The sequence below is a fragment of the Schistocerca americana genome, chromosome 6 (genome assembly GCF_021461395.2).
Source record: "Schistocerca americana isolate TAMUIC-IGC-003095 chromosome 6, iqSchAmer2.1, whole genome shotgun sequence".
In the NCBI taxonomy this organism is placed as follows: domain Eukaryota; kingdom Metazoa; phylum Arthropoda; class Insecta; order Orthoptera; family Acrididae; genus Schistocerca; species Schistocerca americana.
The window spans coordinates 27892541-27910096 of record NC_060124.1 but is presented as its reverse complement, the minus strand read 5'-3'; the positions used below and the strand labels follow the sequence as shown (position 1 = coordinate 27910096).

The 17556-nt window shown below is 40.5% G+C and overlaps 1 protein-coding gene across 1 annotated transcript in view; it reads left to right on the top strand.

Annotated features, from left to right (window-relative positions):
* The window catches only part of LOC124619832 (DNA replication complex GINS protein PSF1-like), a 58877-nt gene extending 48630 nt beyond the window's left edge, over positions 1 to 10247 (top strand). The window contains exons 5-6 of the mRNA XM_047146439.1: positions 9589 to 9705; positions 9825 to 10247. Coding sequence (XP_047002395.1) covers positions 9589 to 9705; positions 9825 to 9968 — 261 coding nt within the window. The 3' untranslated portion in view covers positions 9969 to 10247. The remainder of the gene's footprint in view (positions 1 to 9588; positions 9706 to 9824) is intronic.
* Positions 10248 to 17556: the final 7309 nt, after the last annotated feature.

Below are 17556 nucleotides of genomic sequence, written 5' to 3'. Positions count from 1 at the left end.
GGCTCTGTCTGAGTGGGCCCTTATTTCCCTAGCTGCTTGTGAGACCAAAATGGATCCTCTGAAATTTTCTTTACCCCCTCCCAGTGAAAAGGGTGGGCTGCTAGAAGGTACCAAGACCCAGTCTAACAAGAGGGCTCATGTAGTCAGTCCTCCTTATTCAGTCGCTAGTAACAGAATGCGTGCTGTTTTGCAGAATGTGTTTCTTATAGTTAAAAGAAAAGAGGGAAGTTTTGAAAGAGTTTCACCATTTTACCTACAGAAAAGCCTTAGAAGGCATTGCTGGCACCTTAAAATTTGTGACGCGCTTGCGCAATGGGACCCTGTTGGTTGAAACATCTAGCTCCCAAGTCAAGAACCTTCAGGAAGCTTAATGCGTCAGAGAGTATGCGATAGAACCTGAATTACACACCACCTTGAACTACAGCAGAGGCGTTGTGATTGCAGGGATCTAGTTGACATTCCCCGAGAAGAACTGAAAGCCGAATGGTACCAGGAAGGCATTTTTGATGTGCAACGTGCTATGAAATGGGTGGATGGCGATCTCGCAAAGTCAGACTCTTTTTATCCTCACTTTTAACAGCAGCAAACTACCAGAACATGTGAAGGCAGGTTTCCTAAGCCTCAGTATTACTGCCTTATTACCCAATTCCAGAGTGGTGTTTCAAATGCCAGCATTTTGGGCATACTACTCTGGGCTGTAAAGGAGAAGCCACTTGTGGGAAATGTGGTAAAGCTGCCCGTGACGGAGTTGGTTGCTCCTCTCCTCCAAAGTGTGTCATCTGCTTTGGAGATCACCCTTTGTGGATCAGGAACTGCAGAGTTTTTTTTTTTTTTCTTTTTTTTTTTTTTTCAGGAGCGGAAGATCGAGGAGATCAAAACAACAAAGCACATCCCATTTGGTGAAGCCAAGAAGTTGTACAATTCCATGCAGCCACCCAAATTTGCTGCGTCCTTTTCTTCCATTCTGAAACAGCCAGTCCTGAACACCGATGCCACTACACAAAAGGAGGTTGCTACTGTCGGCACTAGCACCTGCGTTTGTCAATGCACATGTGCTGCTCCAGTTCCTTTGAAGCCTGCCCCCCTCCCCCAAACTTGATACAAGGCCATGGTTGTTAACATCATGGACTTTCCTGCCCTTCCACAGGTGAAGTCTTGTGCACCGCCCAATGCTGCTACACCCCCTACCACTTCTGAGATAGTGGCTCCAAAGCCACCTGAGACTAAAAAATTGAAGTCAAAGAATCGCCCGCTGAAGGAGACAGGCGGTACACAGTCCAATGATGTCGATGTCATTCTATCTGACGTGTCTCTCAAATCTTCTTCAGAGTCCATGAAGGTTGATGTCGGACTGGGGCAATCATCTCACCCCAAAACTGAGCCTCCACCCACTATGGGCTCCCCTTCCTGGCAGAAAATCAGGATGAAAGTACTACCATCCTGATAGATGACTCCCATTATACAGTGGAACACGAATGGATTCAGGACACATGTGGAGGAACTGATACTCCTTGCGGAGCAACGTACCTTGTACTTGTGTTTACAGGAAACACATTTAAAAGTGTCTTATGCTCCTGTACTAAGGGGCTATACACTATATTACAAGGATGACCTGACTAGGGAAAGGGACAAAGGAGGGGTTGCCGTGTTCGTCGATAATAGGCACCTCTCCTCTGTTCTCCCCTGGATACTGACGTGAAAGCAGTTTTCATGCACATCGGAGGCTTACAGTTTGCTCTCTTTATTTACCGCCACTGGATGCAGTACACTCTGAGGCTCTCACAGACCTTATGGAACAACTCCCCTGACAATTTCTCCTCCTGGGAGACTTCAATGCCCATCATGTCCTGTGGGGCTCAACCTCTACTTGCCCTCAGCGTCGTCAACCTCTACTTGCCCTCAGCGCCGAGTCTTGGAGAGTCTTCTGACATCTCGAGAGCTATGAATCATAAACACTGGTACTCCGACTCATTTCTGTGCTGCTTCTGGGTCATTCTCAGCCATTGACCTATCTCTCTGCTCTCCATCCCTCACTGCCTCTGTCCACTGGGAGCTCATTGATGACCTCCATTCCAGTGACCAGTTTCCCATCTGCATTCACCTACTGGATTGTGTGTTGCTATAACAGAAGCCACCAACACGGATGACAGGCAAGCTAACTGGATGCTGTTCAGCCAGTTGGCTGCGTTTTGAACACCGAGACAGTATCCAGGAATGGGTGATCACATGACACATGTGATCTATTATGCTTCTGACCTATCCATACCAAAGTCTTTCAGCCATCCGGGACAGGCATACACCTCTTCGACAGTTTAAAAGCCACCCAACAGTGGACAATCTCACCGTCTTTCGAATCGCGAGAGCCGAGGCTCGCTATGTCATTAGAGAGAGCAAAGAACGGTCGTGGCAGGAGTTTCTGGACTCCATCAACAGTTCCACTTCTTCCGCAAAAGTATGGGAAGCGATCCGGAGGATTTCTGGTACACACAGCCGTTTACCGTTAGCAGCAGTGCTGAAACAGGGATGCCTCCAAACAACACCCAGAGACATTGCACAGATGCTGGCCAAGCATTTTGCACAAACTACTGCCAATGCAAGCAAGGATCCAGTGTTCCGTCGCTACCGTACGCGGTAGAGAGGTCAAAGTTGGACTTTAGGGTTAAACAGTTCTGAGGGCTACAATTCCCCTTTCTCAATGTGAGAGCTCGAATAGGCACTGACTGAGATTTACGACACAGTGCCTGGTCCTGACCACGTCTGCTACTGCATGGTTCGACATTTGCCAGCAGTGTGTTCAAGGAAATCCTCCTCGAATGTTTTAGTCTAATATGGCAGACAGACAACTTCCCCAACTCATGGAGGGAGGCAGTTCTGATCCCTCTCCTCAAAGCAGGAAAGGACCGCACATGTCCCAGTAGTTATCGGAGCATTGCCTTAACTAGCTGGTTACTGGTTACTGAAGAGACCCAGAGTGATTTTAGATTTGTTGCGGTACAGCAGAGGCAGCATTCCTCCTTCCATTTTTAATGCGGTATTTTCTGCCATTTTATCTGAGCTCCACAACCGTGTAGCTGTTTTTATGGCAGATGGGTCTAAGCAGGGTGACTCTGTTGGTTGCTCTGTCATTTTCCCGGATCATGTCCTCAATGTCAGACTGCCTCCCGAAGTAACCATCTTCGACGCAGAATTATATGCGATCCAGGCACTGGAGCAGATGAGATATTCTCCCAGTGTTAGATTTGTCGTCTGTTCAGAGTCTTTGAGTGCCCTTTACTCTCTCCAATGTTTGTACCCAGCAGATAAAGTAATCCAGACTATCCAGGACGCCCTCCTCCAACTACAGCGACTGGGGAAGGAGGTGTCTTTCTGCTGGGTACCAGGACACGTGGGAATTGTGGGGAATGAAAGGGTGGATTGAGCAGCCATGGAGGCATGTCATGATCATCAGGTCTTCCAGTGTCGATGGTAAGATGAGTGGCTAGAAGAGACCGACAACAAGCACCATGTCATCAAGCCCACAACTCGGCCTTGGAGAACTTCCTTCCAACCACGTCAATGGGACAAAGTCCTTACTCGTCTTCACACTGGCCGCAGACCTATGACACATGGATTTTTACTCCGGTGAGAGGACTCTCCAATGTGTGGTGCTTGTGGCGTGCAGATCCTGGTGTGCCACATTTAATTGGACTGCATTTTATTTGCTGACCAGCGGACTGCGGCAGATCTGCAATCTATTTTAAGTAATGATCAAATGAATGTGGTTCGCATCTTAAAGTTTTGTGAATTGTCCAACGTTTCTAACAAGATTTTGGGGACATGTTTTTAATGTGTCAACAGAGTGGCTAGCTCACCCAGTCACATTTTGCTGTGCTTTTGTTTTAGCTCTCCTGTGTTTTGTTTTCCCTCTGTTTTAGTTTCTCGATTAGCTATCTTCCCTCGTCATTGGTTTTAGCGCATGTGAGATAGAGTGACTGTGTGGTCATTCCAAGGGCCCGTGTGTTTGACAATTTGTTCTTCTCCACATTCGTTTGTTTTATTAAGTGTCAGGGTGCTGATAACCTTGCCGTTGGGTGCCCATAAGATCCCTAAAACACACACACACACACACACACACACACACACACACACACACACACACACTTCGTTCTTTCTTATTGTCTTTCAGTGTTTTTCCCAGTTTTACTTTCCCTGTCTCCTTTTGGGAGTGGTTTTAACTGGTTTTAACCCAAGACCTATTTGCATGCGGAAAAGGGTATGATGACCCCATAGTTGGGTCCCTTTACCCTCCAAACCAACCAACCTAATACCCTCTGCTCCATTGACCCCTCTTTGGCAATGCTAAAGAAAAGATGACCAAATGATGGTTTTCCAAAATCACTTAAAGTAATTACACAACTGGTTCCTTTGAAAAGGCTGCATCTGGTTTTCCAATCTGTCTCTATTGTAGCTAGCACCCCATGTTTTGACACCCTCATCAACAGGATGAGATGGAAGAACAATACTGAGTACTGTCCAACCTAACACCAGATATGTATCATTGTTCCCGTTGTGACGGAATTGTGGAACGATAGCATTTTACAACATTGTGGCATTAAAGAGGTTGCCAATCAAGAGTTTCACTCTTAAATTTTTTAAGGATACTAATCTGTAACTGACTGGAAAATTGTGTAAAAGGTTATTACTTTTGGATTATTGTATTAAAGAAAAGTAGGTGCTGCAACGTACATCCTAAATGTAAGTGGTGTTTTTGTCTTATGATACATCCATGGCCTAATGCAGTGGTTCCCCAAACCTTTCTGAAACCATTATGCCCGAGCGCAATCGGGTATTAGCTTATTAGGTATCCCCCCCCTCCTCTCATCAATATTAGTGCCTGACTGAACTTTAGAATGAACAGCAATTTTCTTTGAATGCCTTCATTTTAAATATAACTTAAGATAAATTATATTTGTTTGTGTTTTATTAAACAATGAACTAGTGAGTCTCTGATACAGTCTGTTCTGCTTGTTACTAACAACCCCTTTTTATAGCAGGATGAAGCAATTTTCAGTGTATCGCAAATGTTACTTACAATTTCTTCTCAGAAAAGAAAGCTAACTATCCGCTGTGAGGGTAGACACTTATTACAAAATTTAATTCTTATATACCACTCATCTTCCGAGTGGCTCTCGCGTCACCCACAACCTACACCCCCATCTGAAATCAACCAGATTAAAATGTTGCACTATACTTCGGCCTACTGTGTGTAACCACTTGAATGCTGGATTTCTTGCTTCTGAACTGAAAGAAATCACCACTGCCAATAATAGTAATAATAATAATAATATTGCATAGGCTTTACACCAGTGTAGTAGCTATTAGATTGTTACTGTGGTGTTGTGCTTTCAATTAAACTGTTTACTGTAAAAGAAAGCATTGTCTATAGTAGGCTGCAATTATTCCTTTATTTGTTGTGAGACTGGTCAATTTTGACCCTTTAAGTCATTTTTCCAGCACTTACTCATAAGGAATTCACTGTATGCATTATGTGTTGTGGCATACAATCAAAAACACCATTCCAAATCTTTATCCTTACATCTGCATCGTAATCTGAGATCAAAAACATCATACTGGAAGCAAATAACCATTTCATATCATAGATGAACTGCAAGATTGCCACATTCAGACAGTCTGAATTTCACAAAATTGTGAACTCGTATTAGAACAAAATAGTTCATTTATTGTTGCAAAATGAATAATGAAGCAATTTCTAGTCCGTTGTACAAACTACCTACAACTCTGAGAAGACATTTTCATGTGATATTTAAGCATGTGTGCTGTATATGTCTCATTTGGACTGTCATTGAGGCATGGTACAAAGTGTAAAGTATGCGTGCAGTGGATGGCCTATGTGAGGAAGATTTACATACAAGTGTTTTGCAAGCTGTAACCTCAACCATGTAGCATCCTGGTAATTATTGGTAACTTATGTAATTAGTATTTCAGGCTTACAAAATAGTGGAAATAGTAAGAAAATTTTAAAAATTTCGTTCCGTGATCATAACACAGTTGAGTCCCCCTAGAAAATTACATTTAATCCCACAGAGGGTAATTACTCCCAGATTGGGAACCACTGGTCTAATGGGATACCTAGCAGCATTCCTATGGAGTAAAAGTATGCTTTCTTGTGCATAGAAACTTACGCCACAAGTACAAATGTAGACAACTGTTGATTTAGAACTGAGCACTGTTCTATTCCCCCCCCCCCCCCTCCCCCCAATGAACCATGGACCTTGCCGTTGGTGGGGAGGCTTGTGTGCCTTGATACAGATAGCCGTACCGTAGGTGTAACCACGATGGAGGGGTATCTGTTGAGAGGCCAGGCAAATGTGTGGTTTCTGAAGAGGGGCAGCAGCCTTTTCAGTAGTTGCAGGGGCAACAGTCTGGATAATTGACTGATCTGGCCTTGTCACACTAACAAAAATGGCCTTGCTGTGCTGGTGCTGTGAACGGCTGAAAGCAAGGGGAAACTACAGCTGTTATTTTTCCCTAGGGCATGCAGCTTTACTGTACGGTTAAATGATGATTGCATCCTCTTGGGTAAAATATTCCGGAGGTAAAATAGTCGCCCATTCGGATCTCCGGGCGGGGACTACTCGAGGACATCATTATCAGGAGAAAGAAAACTGGCGTTCTACGGATCGGAGTGTGGAATGTCAGATCCCTTAATCGGGCAGGTAGGTTAGAAAATTTAAAAAGGGAAATGGATAGCTTAAAGTTAGATATAGTGGGAATTAGTGAAGTTCGGTGGCAGGATGAACAAGACTTTTGGTCAGGTGATTACAGGGTTATAAATACAAAATCAAATAGGGGTAATGCAGGAGTAGATTTCATAATGAATAAAAAAAATAGGAGTGCGGGTAAGTTACTACAAACAGCATAGTAAATGCATTATTGTGCCCAAGATAGACACGAAGCCCATGCCTACTACAGTAGTATAAGTTTATGTGCCAACTAGCTCTGCAGATGACGAAGAAATTGATGAAATGTATTATGAGATAAAAGAAATTATTCAGGTAGTGAAGGGAGATGAAAATTTAATAGTGATGGGTGACTGGAATTCAGTAGTACGAAAAGGGAGAGAAGAAAAAATAGTAGGTGAAAGTGGATTGGGGGTAATAAATGAAATAGGAAGCCACCTGGTAGAATTTTGCACAGAGCATAACTTAATCATAGCTAACACTTGGTTCAAGAATCGTGAAAGAAGGTTGTATACATGGAAGAAGCCTGGAGATACTAGAAGGTATCAGATAAATTATATAATGGTAAGACAGAGATTTAGGAACCAGGTTTTAAATTGTAAGACATTTCCAGGGGCAGATGTGGACCCTGACCACAATCTACTGGTTATGAACTGTAGATTAAAACTGAAGAAACTGCAAAAAGGTGGGAATTTAAGGAGATGGGACCTGGATAAACTGAAAGAACCAGAGGTTGTACAGAGTTTCAGGGAGAGCATAAGGGAACAGTTGACAGGGATGGGGGAAAGAAATACAGTAGAAGAAGAATGGGTAGCTTTGGTAGACGAAATAGTGAAGGTAGCAGAGGATCAAGTAGGTAAAAAGACGAGGGCTGATAGAAATCCTTGGGTAATAGAAGAAATATTGAACTTAATTGATGAAAGGAGAAAATATAAAAATGCAGTAAATGAAGCAGGCAAAAAGGAATACAAACATCTCAAAAATGAAATCGACATGAAGTGCAAAATGTAAGGATGTAGAGGCTTATCCCACTAGGGGTAAGATAGATACTGCTTACAGGAAAATTAAACAGACCTTTGGAGAAAAGAGAACTACTTGTATGAATATGGAAACCCAGTTCTAAGCAAAGAAGGGAAAGCAGAAAGGTGGAAGGAGTATATAGAGGGTCTATACAAGGGCAATGTACTTGAGGACAATATTATGGAAATGGAAGAGGATGTAGATGAAGATGAAATGGGAGATATGTGATACTGCGTGAAGAGTTTGACAGAGCACTGAAAGACCTGAGTTGAAACAAGGCCCCGGGAGTAGACAACATTCCATTAGAACTACTGATAGCCTTGGGAGATGCAGCCCTGATAAAACTCTACCATCTGGTGAGCAAGATGTATGAGACAGGTGAAATACCCTCAGACTTCAAGAAGAATATAATAATTCCAATCCCAAAGAAATCGGGTGTTGACACTGTGAAAATTACCGAACTATCAGTTTAATAAGTCATGGCTGCAAATTACTAACACGAATTCTTTACAGATGAATGGAAAAAGTGGTAGAAGCCGACCTTGTATTGGAACACGTGAGGCAATACTGACCCTATGACTTATCTTAGAAGAAAGATTAAGGAAAGGCAAACCTACGTTTCTAGCATTTGTAGACTTAGAGACAGCTTTTGACAGTGTTGACTGGAATACTCTCTTTCAAACTCTAAAGGTGGCAGGGGTAAAATACAGTGAGCGAAAGGCTATTTACAATTTGTTCAAAAACCAGATGGCAGTTATAAGAGTCGAGGGATGTGAAAGGGAAGCAGTGGTTGGGAAGGGAGTGGGACAGGCTTGTAGCCTATCCCCGATGTTATTCAATCTGTATATTGAGCAAGCAGTAAAGGAAACAAAAGAAAAATTCGGAGTAGGTATTAAAATCCATGGAGAAGAAATAAAATCTTTGAGGTTCGCCAATGACATTGTAGGTCTGTCAGAGACGGCAAAGGACTTGGAAGAGCAGTTGAACGGAATGGACAGTGTCTTGAAAGGAGGGTATAAGATGAACATCGACAAAAGCAAAACGAGGACAATGGAATGTAGTCAAATTAAGTCGGGTGTTGCTGAGGGAATTAGATTAGGAAATGAGACACTTAAAGTAGTAAATGAATTTGGCTATTTGGGGAACAAAATAACCGATGATGGTCAAAGTAGAGAGGATATAAAATGTAGACTGGCAATGGCAAGGAAAGCGTTTCTGAAGAAGAGAAATTTGTTAACATCAAGTATAGATTTAAGTGTCTGGAAGTCATTTCTGAAAGTATTTGTATGGAGTGTAGCCATGTATGAAAGTGAAACATAGACGATAAATAGTTTGGACAAGAAGAGAATAGAAGCTTTCGAAATGTGGTGCAGAAGAATGCTGAAGATTAGATGGGTAGATCACATAACTAATGAGGAGGTGTTGAATAGAATTGTAGAGGAGAGAAATTTGTGGCGCAACTTGACTAGAAGAAGGGATCGGTTGGTAGGACATGGTCTGAGGCATCAAGGGATCACCAATTTAGTATTGGAGGGCAGCGTGGAGGGTAAAAATCGTAGAGGGAGACCAAGAGATGAATACACCAAGCAGATTCAGAAGGACGTAGGTTGCAGTAGGTACTGGGAGATGAAGAAGCTTGCACAGGATGGAGTAGCATGGAGAGCTGCATCAAACCAGTCTCAGGACTGAAGACCACAACAACAACAACAACAACAACACTGTTCTATAAGACTTTTGGATACGTAGACTAGTATTGATATATTGTAAAACAGTTTGTCATTCATGCTGTCTGCCTTATTACTCTTACATATTTTGTTTATCTATGCAGATACAGTGGTTTAGCAACTACAGCAAAACATTGGCATCATACATGAGATCCATTGGTGATAATCATGGATTAAATTTGATGCAAGATCTGAAACCACCAAAATCCTTGTACATTGAGGTAAGTTTATAGGGTTCATTTAAATTTCAGAACTCTTTATGTGCATTTTATATAAAAAGATCTACACATGTTGGCACCTCTTTTGTGCATCAAAAACTTTCACTATTTTATGTATGCAGGTCCGTTGCCTTGTTGATTATGGTAAGTTTGAGCTGGATGATGGTGAAGTGATTGTCTTGAAGAAAAACAGCCAGCACCTACTGCCAAGATCACAGTGTGAACCCCTCATTCGACAAGGAATACTGCAACATTTATTGCATTGATGAATGATTAATATTGTACATGTTTTGTGGGGAAATAATTCAACTGCAATTTTATAAATTTTCATCCAGATGTGCTAGACATCTGTATGGGAAATTTTGGATCTTGTATCTTGAGTTGAGTGGTATATAATGGGCACACACTTTGTAAGTGTAATTTTATGTTTTAGTTTGTTGGTTGGTACACTTCACTTGTTTAGGTTGTAAAGTTTTTATGTCAAGAGGTAACTACACATTTTTGTTGAGTTTTAATTAACACAAATAAAGTGTATTATTTACAAACATTGTATTTGTTAAAGATTATTCTTGGAAGTAACAATATAAGATGTCCATAACATGCAGTTAAAAAAACTTCAGTTTGTCTGAATGTGGGCTATAACACGTGAAGCATAATTCAGTGAAGACAAATTCTATTTCATGATTGGAAGCTGACTGGAAGCCACTTTCTAATGCTCCTACCTATATTATTTCTAATCTACAGCTATAGTACACAAGCCATCCTACATTGTATGGTGGAGGGTACTTTGCGTAGCATTATTACCTACTAATCTTCAGCTAAAAAATATAATAAAATAAGCAGCAGCTGTACAACTCCCTGTATTTGTGCATAACTGCAGTGTTAAATATTTATTTCTCTTTTATAATGTGGTAGTTTCTGCATTGCTGCACTTTGTAATAAAATTATTTCTATGTTTCTATGTACACTGATTTGGAGGGGGCGGGGGAGGGGGGGGGGGGGGGAACATCTGAAGGATAATATCTATTCAAATTTTGCACCAGTACCATAAGAGTGGCGTTAGCAGCATCACTATGAGAGTGAAAATCAGGTTTGCTTTAAATGCATGCTGTAATTGGGCTACAAGAAGCTGGATGTTACTTCTGCAACATTGCAGAAAGATTTGGCAGGAATGTACATGAATGCTGGCAGTGGTGATCACAAGAAGATGCAGTTGCAAGATTACTGGGCTCTGGATGACCATGTTGCACTGCTGAGAGGGAAGACCATTGTGTTCAGTGTATGGCTTTAGTGCATCCTACTGCATCTGCAGCAGTAATCTGAGCAGCAGTTGGCCCCACAGTGACACACCAAACTGTTACAAATCGGTTACTTCAAAGACAACTTCAAGCTAGATGCCATGAGCATGCGTTTCACTGACCCAGCCACCACCAACTGTGACTTTAGTGATGTCAAGCGAGAGCGCATTGGAGGGCAGTGTGGAGGTCTGCTGTGTTTTCTGATGAAAACTGGTTTTGCCTTGGTGCCAGTAATGGTCGTGTGTTGGTTTGAAGAAGACCAGCTGAGGGTCTGCAACTAACCTGCCTGCATGCTGGACACACTGGTCCTACACCTGGAATTGTGGCCTGGGGTGTGATTTCGCATGACAGCAGGAGCACTCTTGTGGTTATCCCATGCGACCTGACTGCAGATTTGTACATCTGTCTTGTGATTCAACCTGTTGTGATGCCTTTCATGGGGGTGTTTTACATCAGGTTAATGCTCTGCCATATACCGCTATTGTAACCCAACATTGTCTACAGGGTGTCAACATGTTGCCTTAGCCTGACTGATTGCCATATCTGTCTCCAGTCGAGCACCTACGGGACATTATTCAATGACAACTTGAGCATCATCGACAACTAGAATTAATCATCCCTGTATTGACCAACCAAGTGCAACAGGAATGGAACTTCATCCCATATACTGGCTATAAATGTACCAGCATTCCATATTTGCAATGGCTTATCTCACACATTGACCTATGATCATGTAATGTTGATCACTTAAATATGTTACCTAAACAAATGTAAGCCTGAAATTTCATTACTTTGAATTCATTATTTTTGGTGTTGCAATTCCCTTTTTTTCCAGTGGTGTATATGGAAATAGTACCTCCAGTTATTGTATTTCATTTTCAATATGTATGGTTTATTTTGTTTGTCCTCTTCGTACTAATTAGGTATTGTAGTAGTATATGACCCAGTTTACTCATCTGGCATATCATTATCTAACTACTTTTACAGCCAAATTTTCGTTGCCGTTATTTCTGCTAAGTCTACGGACTAACTGACCCTCTTTGGTTTCTTTAATACTTGAAAGATTTGGTGGTTATTGCTGAGACATCAATTATTTACAGCCATACAAGACACTTCTCAGTAGCATTTTAATGTTGTAATCATGAGCTCACTGGCTCAATTCACATTAAATGGTGCTTTTTTCACATTCTTAAATCCCTAGATTTATTGTCAAGTTGAAATGGTAATTAACAGTATTTAAACATAATTCTTTGTTTTGTTCGCATTCGACATGAGAAAGCAGAATCAGAGTTGATATTCAACAAGACTTGTAAATTCCATCTTACAGCCTAAACTGTGAAAGTTATAAAATATTAAAGAGTGTTATTGATGTGTAAATTGTTTCTGTATTTAACGAGGTGCTGCGCATTTTGGTACCAAATTTTAATTTATTGTGTATACTTTCATTTTCATGTAATTGGTGGTTGAAAACAAGATGTAATTTTTATTGAAAAAATGTGATTCAGGATTTGTTAATTAATAATACAAATTCATTAATAATTGCAGAGTAAAAGTCTAAAAAACCTAGTGAGTATCAAATGAGCAACCTTTCGCATAAAAGATGAAAACTCCATATGTGGTTATCTTCTGAATGTGCAGTTGTGTGTATGGTTTTGTGTGTGTATGTAAAAAAAAGAGGAATAATGAACATAAGTAGAAATCACTTTATGGAAAGAGAGAGAGAGAGAGAGAGAGAGAGAGAGAGAGAGAACGTAAACACACACACACACACACACACACACACACACACACCATGTAAATGGTCTGCATATTGCCATATACTTTATGTGAGATGCAGTTATGTTCAGTATATGCCCCCTCCCCCTGGTTAAAAACAACCACATTCAGAAGATACAAAATAGTATCAGCTTGTATGCATACATTGGACTGGCTGTAAATGTGTTTTAAAGATACAGTGTGACAATTATTGAACTATATGAAATAAAATCATCTTAACTTCTGAACGGTCGACCTGCAGTTTGAATGCACGGTCGGCTGTGGGACATAATGGGAATTGGTATGGACATGATGGTTTGGTTTAGTGATGAAGCCCACTGTTATTTGGTCGGTTCGTCAATAAGCAAAATTGACACATGTGGAGGACTGAGAATCCGCATTTCGCAACCGAGAAGTCTTTTCACAGTCAATGGGTGACTCTGTGGTGTGCAATGTCCAGTCACTGAATAATTGGTGTGATATTGCTTGATGGCATGGTGACTACTGAACAGTACGTGAAGGTTTTGGAAGATGATTTCATTCCCATTATCCAAAGTGACCCTGATTTCGACAATATAAGGTTCGTGCAGGACTTAGATTGACCCCATTGAAGCAGGAAGTTGTTTGATGTCCTGCAGGAGCACATTGGGGACCACATGTGGCTCTGGGGTACAAAAGGTCAGTGGCATGGGCCTCGATTGACCGTCATATTCTCCAGATCCGAACACATGCGACTCTTTTTTTGTGGGGCTACATTAAAGACAACGTGTACACTGCTGACCAGAAAACCCATTCATGAGGTCACCAACAGCATTGATGTCCTGACACTTCAGCAGATCGTGCAGAATTTTGCTATTCATCTTCGCCACATCATTGCCAATGATGGCAGGCATATCGAACATGTCATAACCTAAATCCGAATATCTGCAGTGACATTTACATGTTAATAAAGTGTGCGCACACCGTAGTTTGTAACTAATTTACCTTTTTTTATATAATTTAATAATTGTCACGCTATATTAAATGAAGAAAGGGAACATCTGCAACTACATGATCATTCTGCAATCCACACTCAGGTGTTTGGCAGAGGATTTATAAAATGTCAGGATTATTTCTCTACGGAAGGTAAAATCTTCTGGGTTGTTAGGCCGTGTCATATTTCTTCTATTTGATCAACTCTTCAATGCCTCTGCTGGGATCTTATTCAGGATCTTCTGGTGTCCATTGTTGACTAAATAGTGTGTGTTCAGTGAAGTGTAAATACCACAAGACTCTGAAGAAGATTCCAGTCGAGGGGTTGAAACACCAGTCGTACAGAAGAAATATGACGCTGCCTAACAGACCTAGAGAATTTTGCTTTCAGTGACAATGGCCACAAAAATTTGCAGACTTATATTTCTCTACCGTTCAACTCTGAAACAGCAGTGGTAGAAATGAATATCCAAGTCTTTTCTTGTCAGCTTCTATTTCTGTGTTTTAATTGTGATAGTCATTTCTGTCTATGTAAGTGGGAGTCACTAAAATACTTAGGCATTTGCAGGGGTAATATGGCAATTGTAATTTTGTGATAAGGTGTTGCCACTCTAAAAAACACCTTTGCTTTTAGGATTGCCAGCCCAAGTTGGCAAACATATCTCTGACATCTTCTCACATGTTTTGCAATACTGCAAAACAAGCAGCCATTTTTGAATGTTTTCAGTGTCCGCCATCAATTCTGTCTGGTAAGGATACCATGCAACACAGCAATATTCCAAAAGAAGATGGACAAGTATAGTGTTAGGCAGACTCTTTAGTTTTTTTTTTTTGTGTGCAGCCGATAAAACAGTCTTCAGTTCCTATTTCTCACAGCATTTTCTAAGTGATGGTTCCAATTGAAGTTGGTCATAATTGTAATCTCTATATGTTTAGCTGAATTAAAAATCTTTAAATTTTGTAATTTATCATGTAACTAAAATGTACTGGAAGTTTTTTAGTAGTCATGTGTAGGGCTTAATAGTTTTTATTGCTCAAGAGTAACTACAACTTTTTGCATCATATGGATACATAGTGTATATGAAGTTGTAATTAATTTTTATCACTTTACTAGATGGTAAATAACAGCATCATCTGCAAACAATCAAAGATGATTGTTCAGATTGGTCTTCTAAATTGTTTATGTAGATTAAGAATATGGTGAATTGATACGGTGTTGTCATATTTCAGAACTGAATGTAAATGTAGTCCAATTAAAATTACACAACAGTTGACATCTGTCACTTGCCACTACAGTGTTGTCACATTTCCTGCCTCTGTTTGGTTGAAGGTGACACACAGACACAGTGGGTCACTTCACAAGTGCTGAAGCGTTGTTCAAGGGGGAGGAGGCAATTTTGAAAGTGGCTCCAGTCAGGTATGGTGGAAACAACTGAGGCACAGTCCACAGCTGATTTTAAGTGCCCAGTGACTGAACTGTAGCACGATGCATGTTGTAGCCCTGAATTAACACGAGTAACCTAATGCCATAACTTAAGCAGAACACAGAATCACGCTTGCCTTGGTTACTGTGATGAAAGCTGACCTCTGAGAGCAAACTCAAGATAAAAACATTTTTGTTTCAGCTCTTAATGTGAACTGTAACTGGCAGCTGCCAGAGACTATGGACTATGTGTGTGTGTGTGTGTGTGTGTGTGTGTGTGTGTGTGTGTGTGTGTGTTGTTTGTTTGTTTGACAAAGACCTTGTTGGCTGAAAGCTTATTTTGTGACAGTCCTTTTGTTGTGCCCATCTATGACTCGGCATCACCACTCTATGGTGTGTAGTAACTATCCTTTTAATAATATTGTTATATTCCATTCTGGATTTTCCATTGTCTAATTTTATCGTTAGAATTGACTGGGAATGTGGAACAACGATCTAGTTCATTAAAACCTTCATTAGTTGGACGGTAAAGAAAGCACACCCCCAACCAATCAAAAATGATTTTATCAACTCTGTAGGAGATAATTTGCATAGTTAACACATATCTTCACATATCTTCAGGTGGCATCAGTCTACTTATGACGTACAGCACTTGTAACAACTGTACCATACCTAAAGAAATTTCAGTTTTATTCACTTTCACATTATTTCAAATCTTTGTGAAGTATGGTGTAAACAATGCTGTGTTGCCTCTCTTATGACCATATAAGGGAATCAAACTAAACACGTGCTGATTGATGGGAACTGTGAGGTGGCCTGTTTAAAACTTTGAAATAGAATTTTTGAAATATTAAAGCATAACTGTAGTCAGTTATGAAGTAAGTAAATAGGTAAAAAAGTAAATAAGATAAGAGATAATAACTGAATGTTTTAAACTGTATCAAAAAGAAGCATGTATCTTTAAAGTATTGTAAACTGAAAAGAATAAATGAAAGATAGTGCAGTCTTATCCATGGGGGCAGGCAGCCTTGGCATACAATGGAAAGAAGAACCAGGCAAAGTAGTACTTTGGGGAAGATGTGTGTGTTTGGAGGGGGGGGGGGTTGGTGCTGTAATTCGTAAGTTTGTTCTTTAACAGTGTTCAGGTATTCACCCACTAATCAGGTTAAGTATGCCCATCATGTTGAACAGAACCAGGTGAATTGTGCTGAGGAAAAGGGATGTCAAACAGTGATTGATGGCATGTCATCAGTTTGTGCATGTACACAATTAGTATTGTAACAAAGTTTAGGTTTTCATGTTCCAAGCCACTGAGGCTAGCCATGATACCTTTTCAGATATTAGCAGTCATGTCTGACAATGAATTGGTAGAAAGCCTCTCAGCAAGAACGATAGTGATGTGGTTATTGCAATACCTGTGAACAAATGTTTGGACAGTTTTTATTTGGAGAAATTTGAGTAAAACAGTAGAAGAAAGGCACCAAGGAAACAATCAGTTCACGTAATTCTGAAGATTTCGTGGTGAACCATCTAAAGATTGACACCATAATTCACTGGACTGAAAAATGCGTGTTTGATTTTATAACTTGTCATAATTCTATGGAATATCATTCTTGCTTATTCGTCCCTGATTTCGTTCAAAACACAGACAAGCAAAGAATTTCAAGAAGATGAAGGGTAAGCATTTCACAAGATTCTGCGTGTAATACATGGCTGAGCAGTGCAATTCGAAATGTGAGTACTGTCAGAATGGATAAGTCGAGGTCAACCACGTGCTTGGTGTGCCAGTGTTTGTTGCACTAAATAATATAAAAGATTACCGTTTGATTAAACACATTCCCATCAAATCTCAGTTAAACTGCAAAACATTTTACTAGCTGTGTTCACTTAATTTTTTAGAAAAGACACCATAGTTTGTGTAGACACCTGGAATATTTCCGTAACACTGACTGTTACCTTAAAACTCATTATAAAAATCCTCTGAGATACTTTGACCTTAATGTATTTTTCTTTGTGGGAAGTCAGTGTCATTTTCTATAATACACTAAACTCTTGCTAATACGACCCTCAGTAGTCCGGCCTCTCAGCAATCTGGCACACTTCCAGCTTCTAGTTGTTCAACCGGATATGACGCCTTCAATAATGAAATTTCGTCTGCAACATTGTTGTTAGTTAATTATAATGTTCAACATTCCTGTACACTTTGAAACTGTGGCTCTCCTTAATGGATCATTATCATGGCCTCTAAAAGGAAACCCATTATGCTTAACCTAAAGCAGCAACTCGAAATTAGACATAAACTGAATTGACGTTCTTCGCAGGAAACCATTGTTGCTGGCTACAGTGTTGGACGAGCAACTATTAATGACCAAACTTCATCAGAAAAGAGGTAATCATAAGCTCACA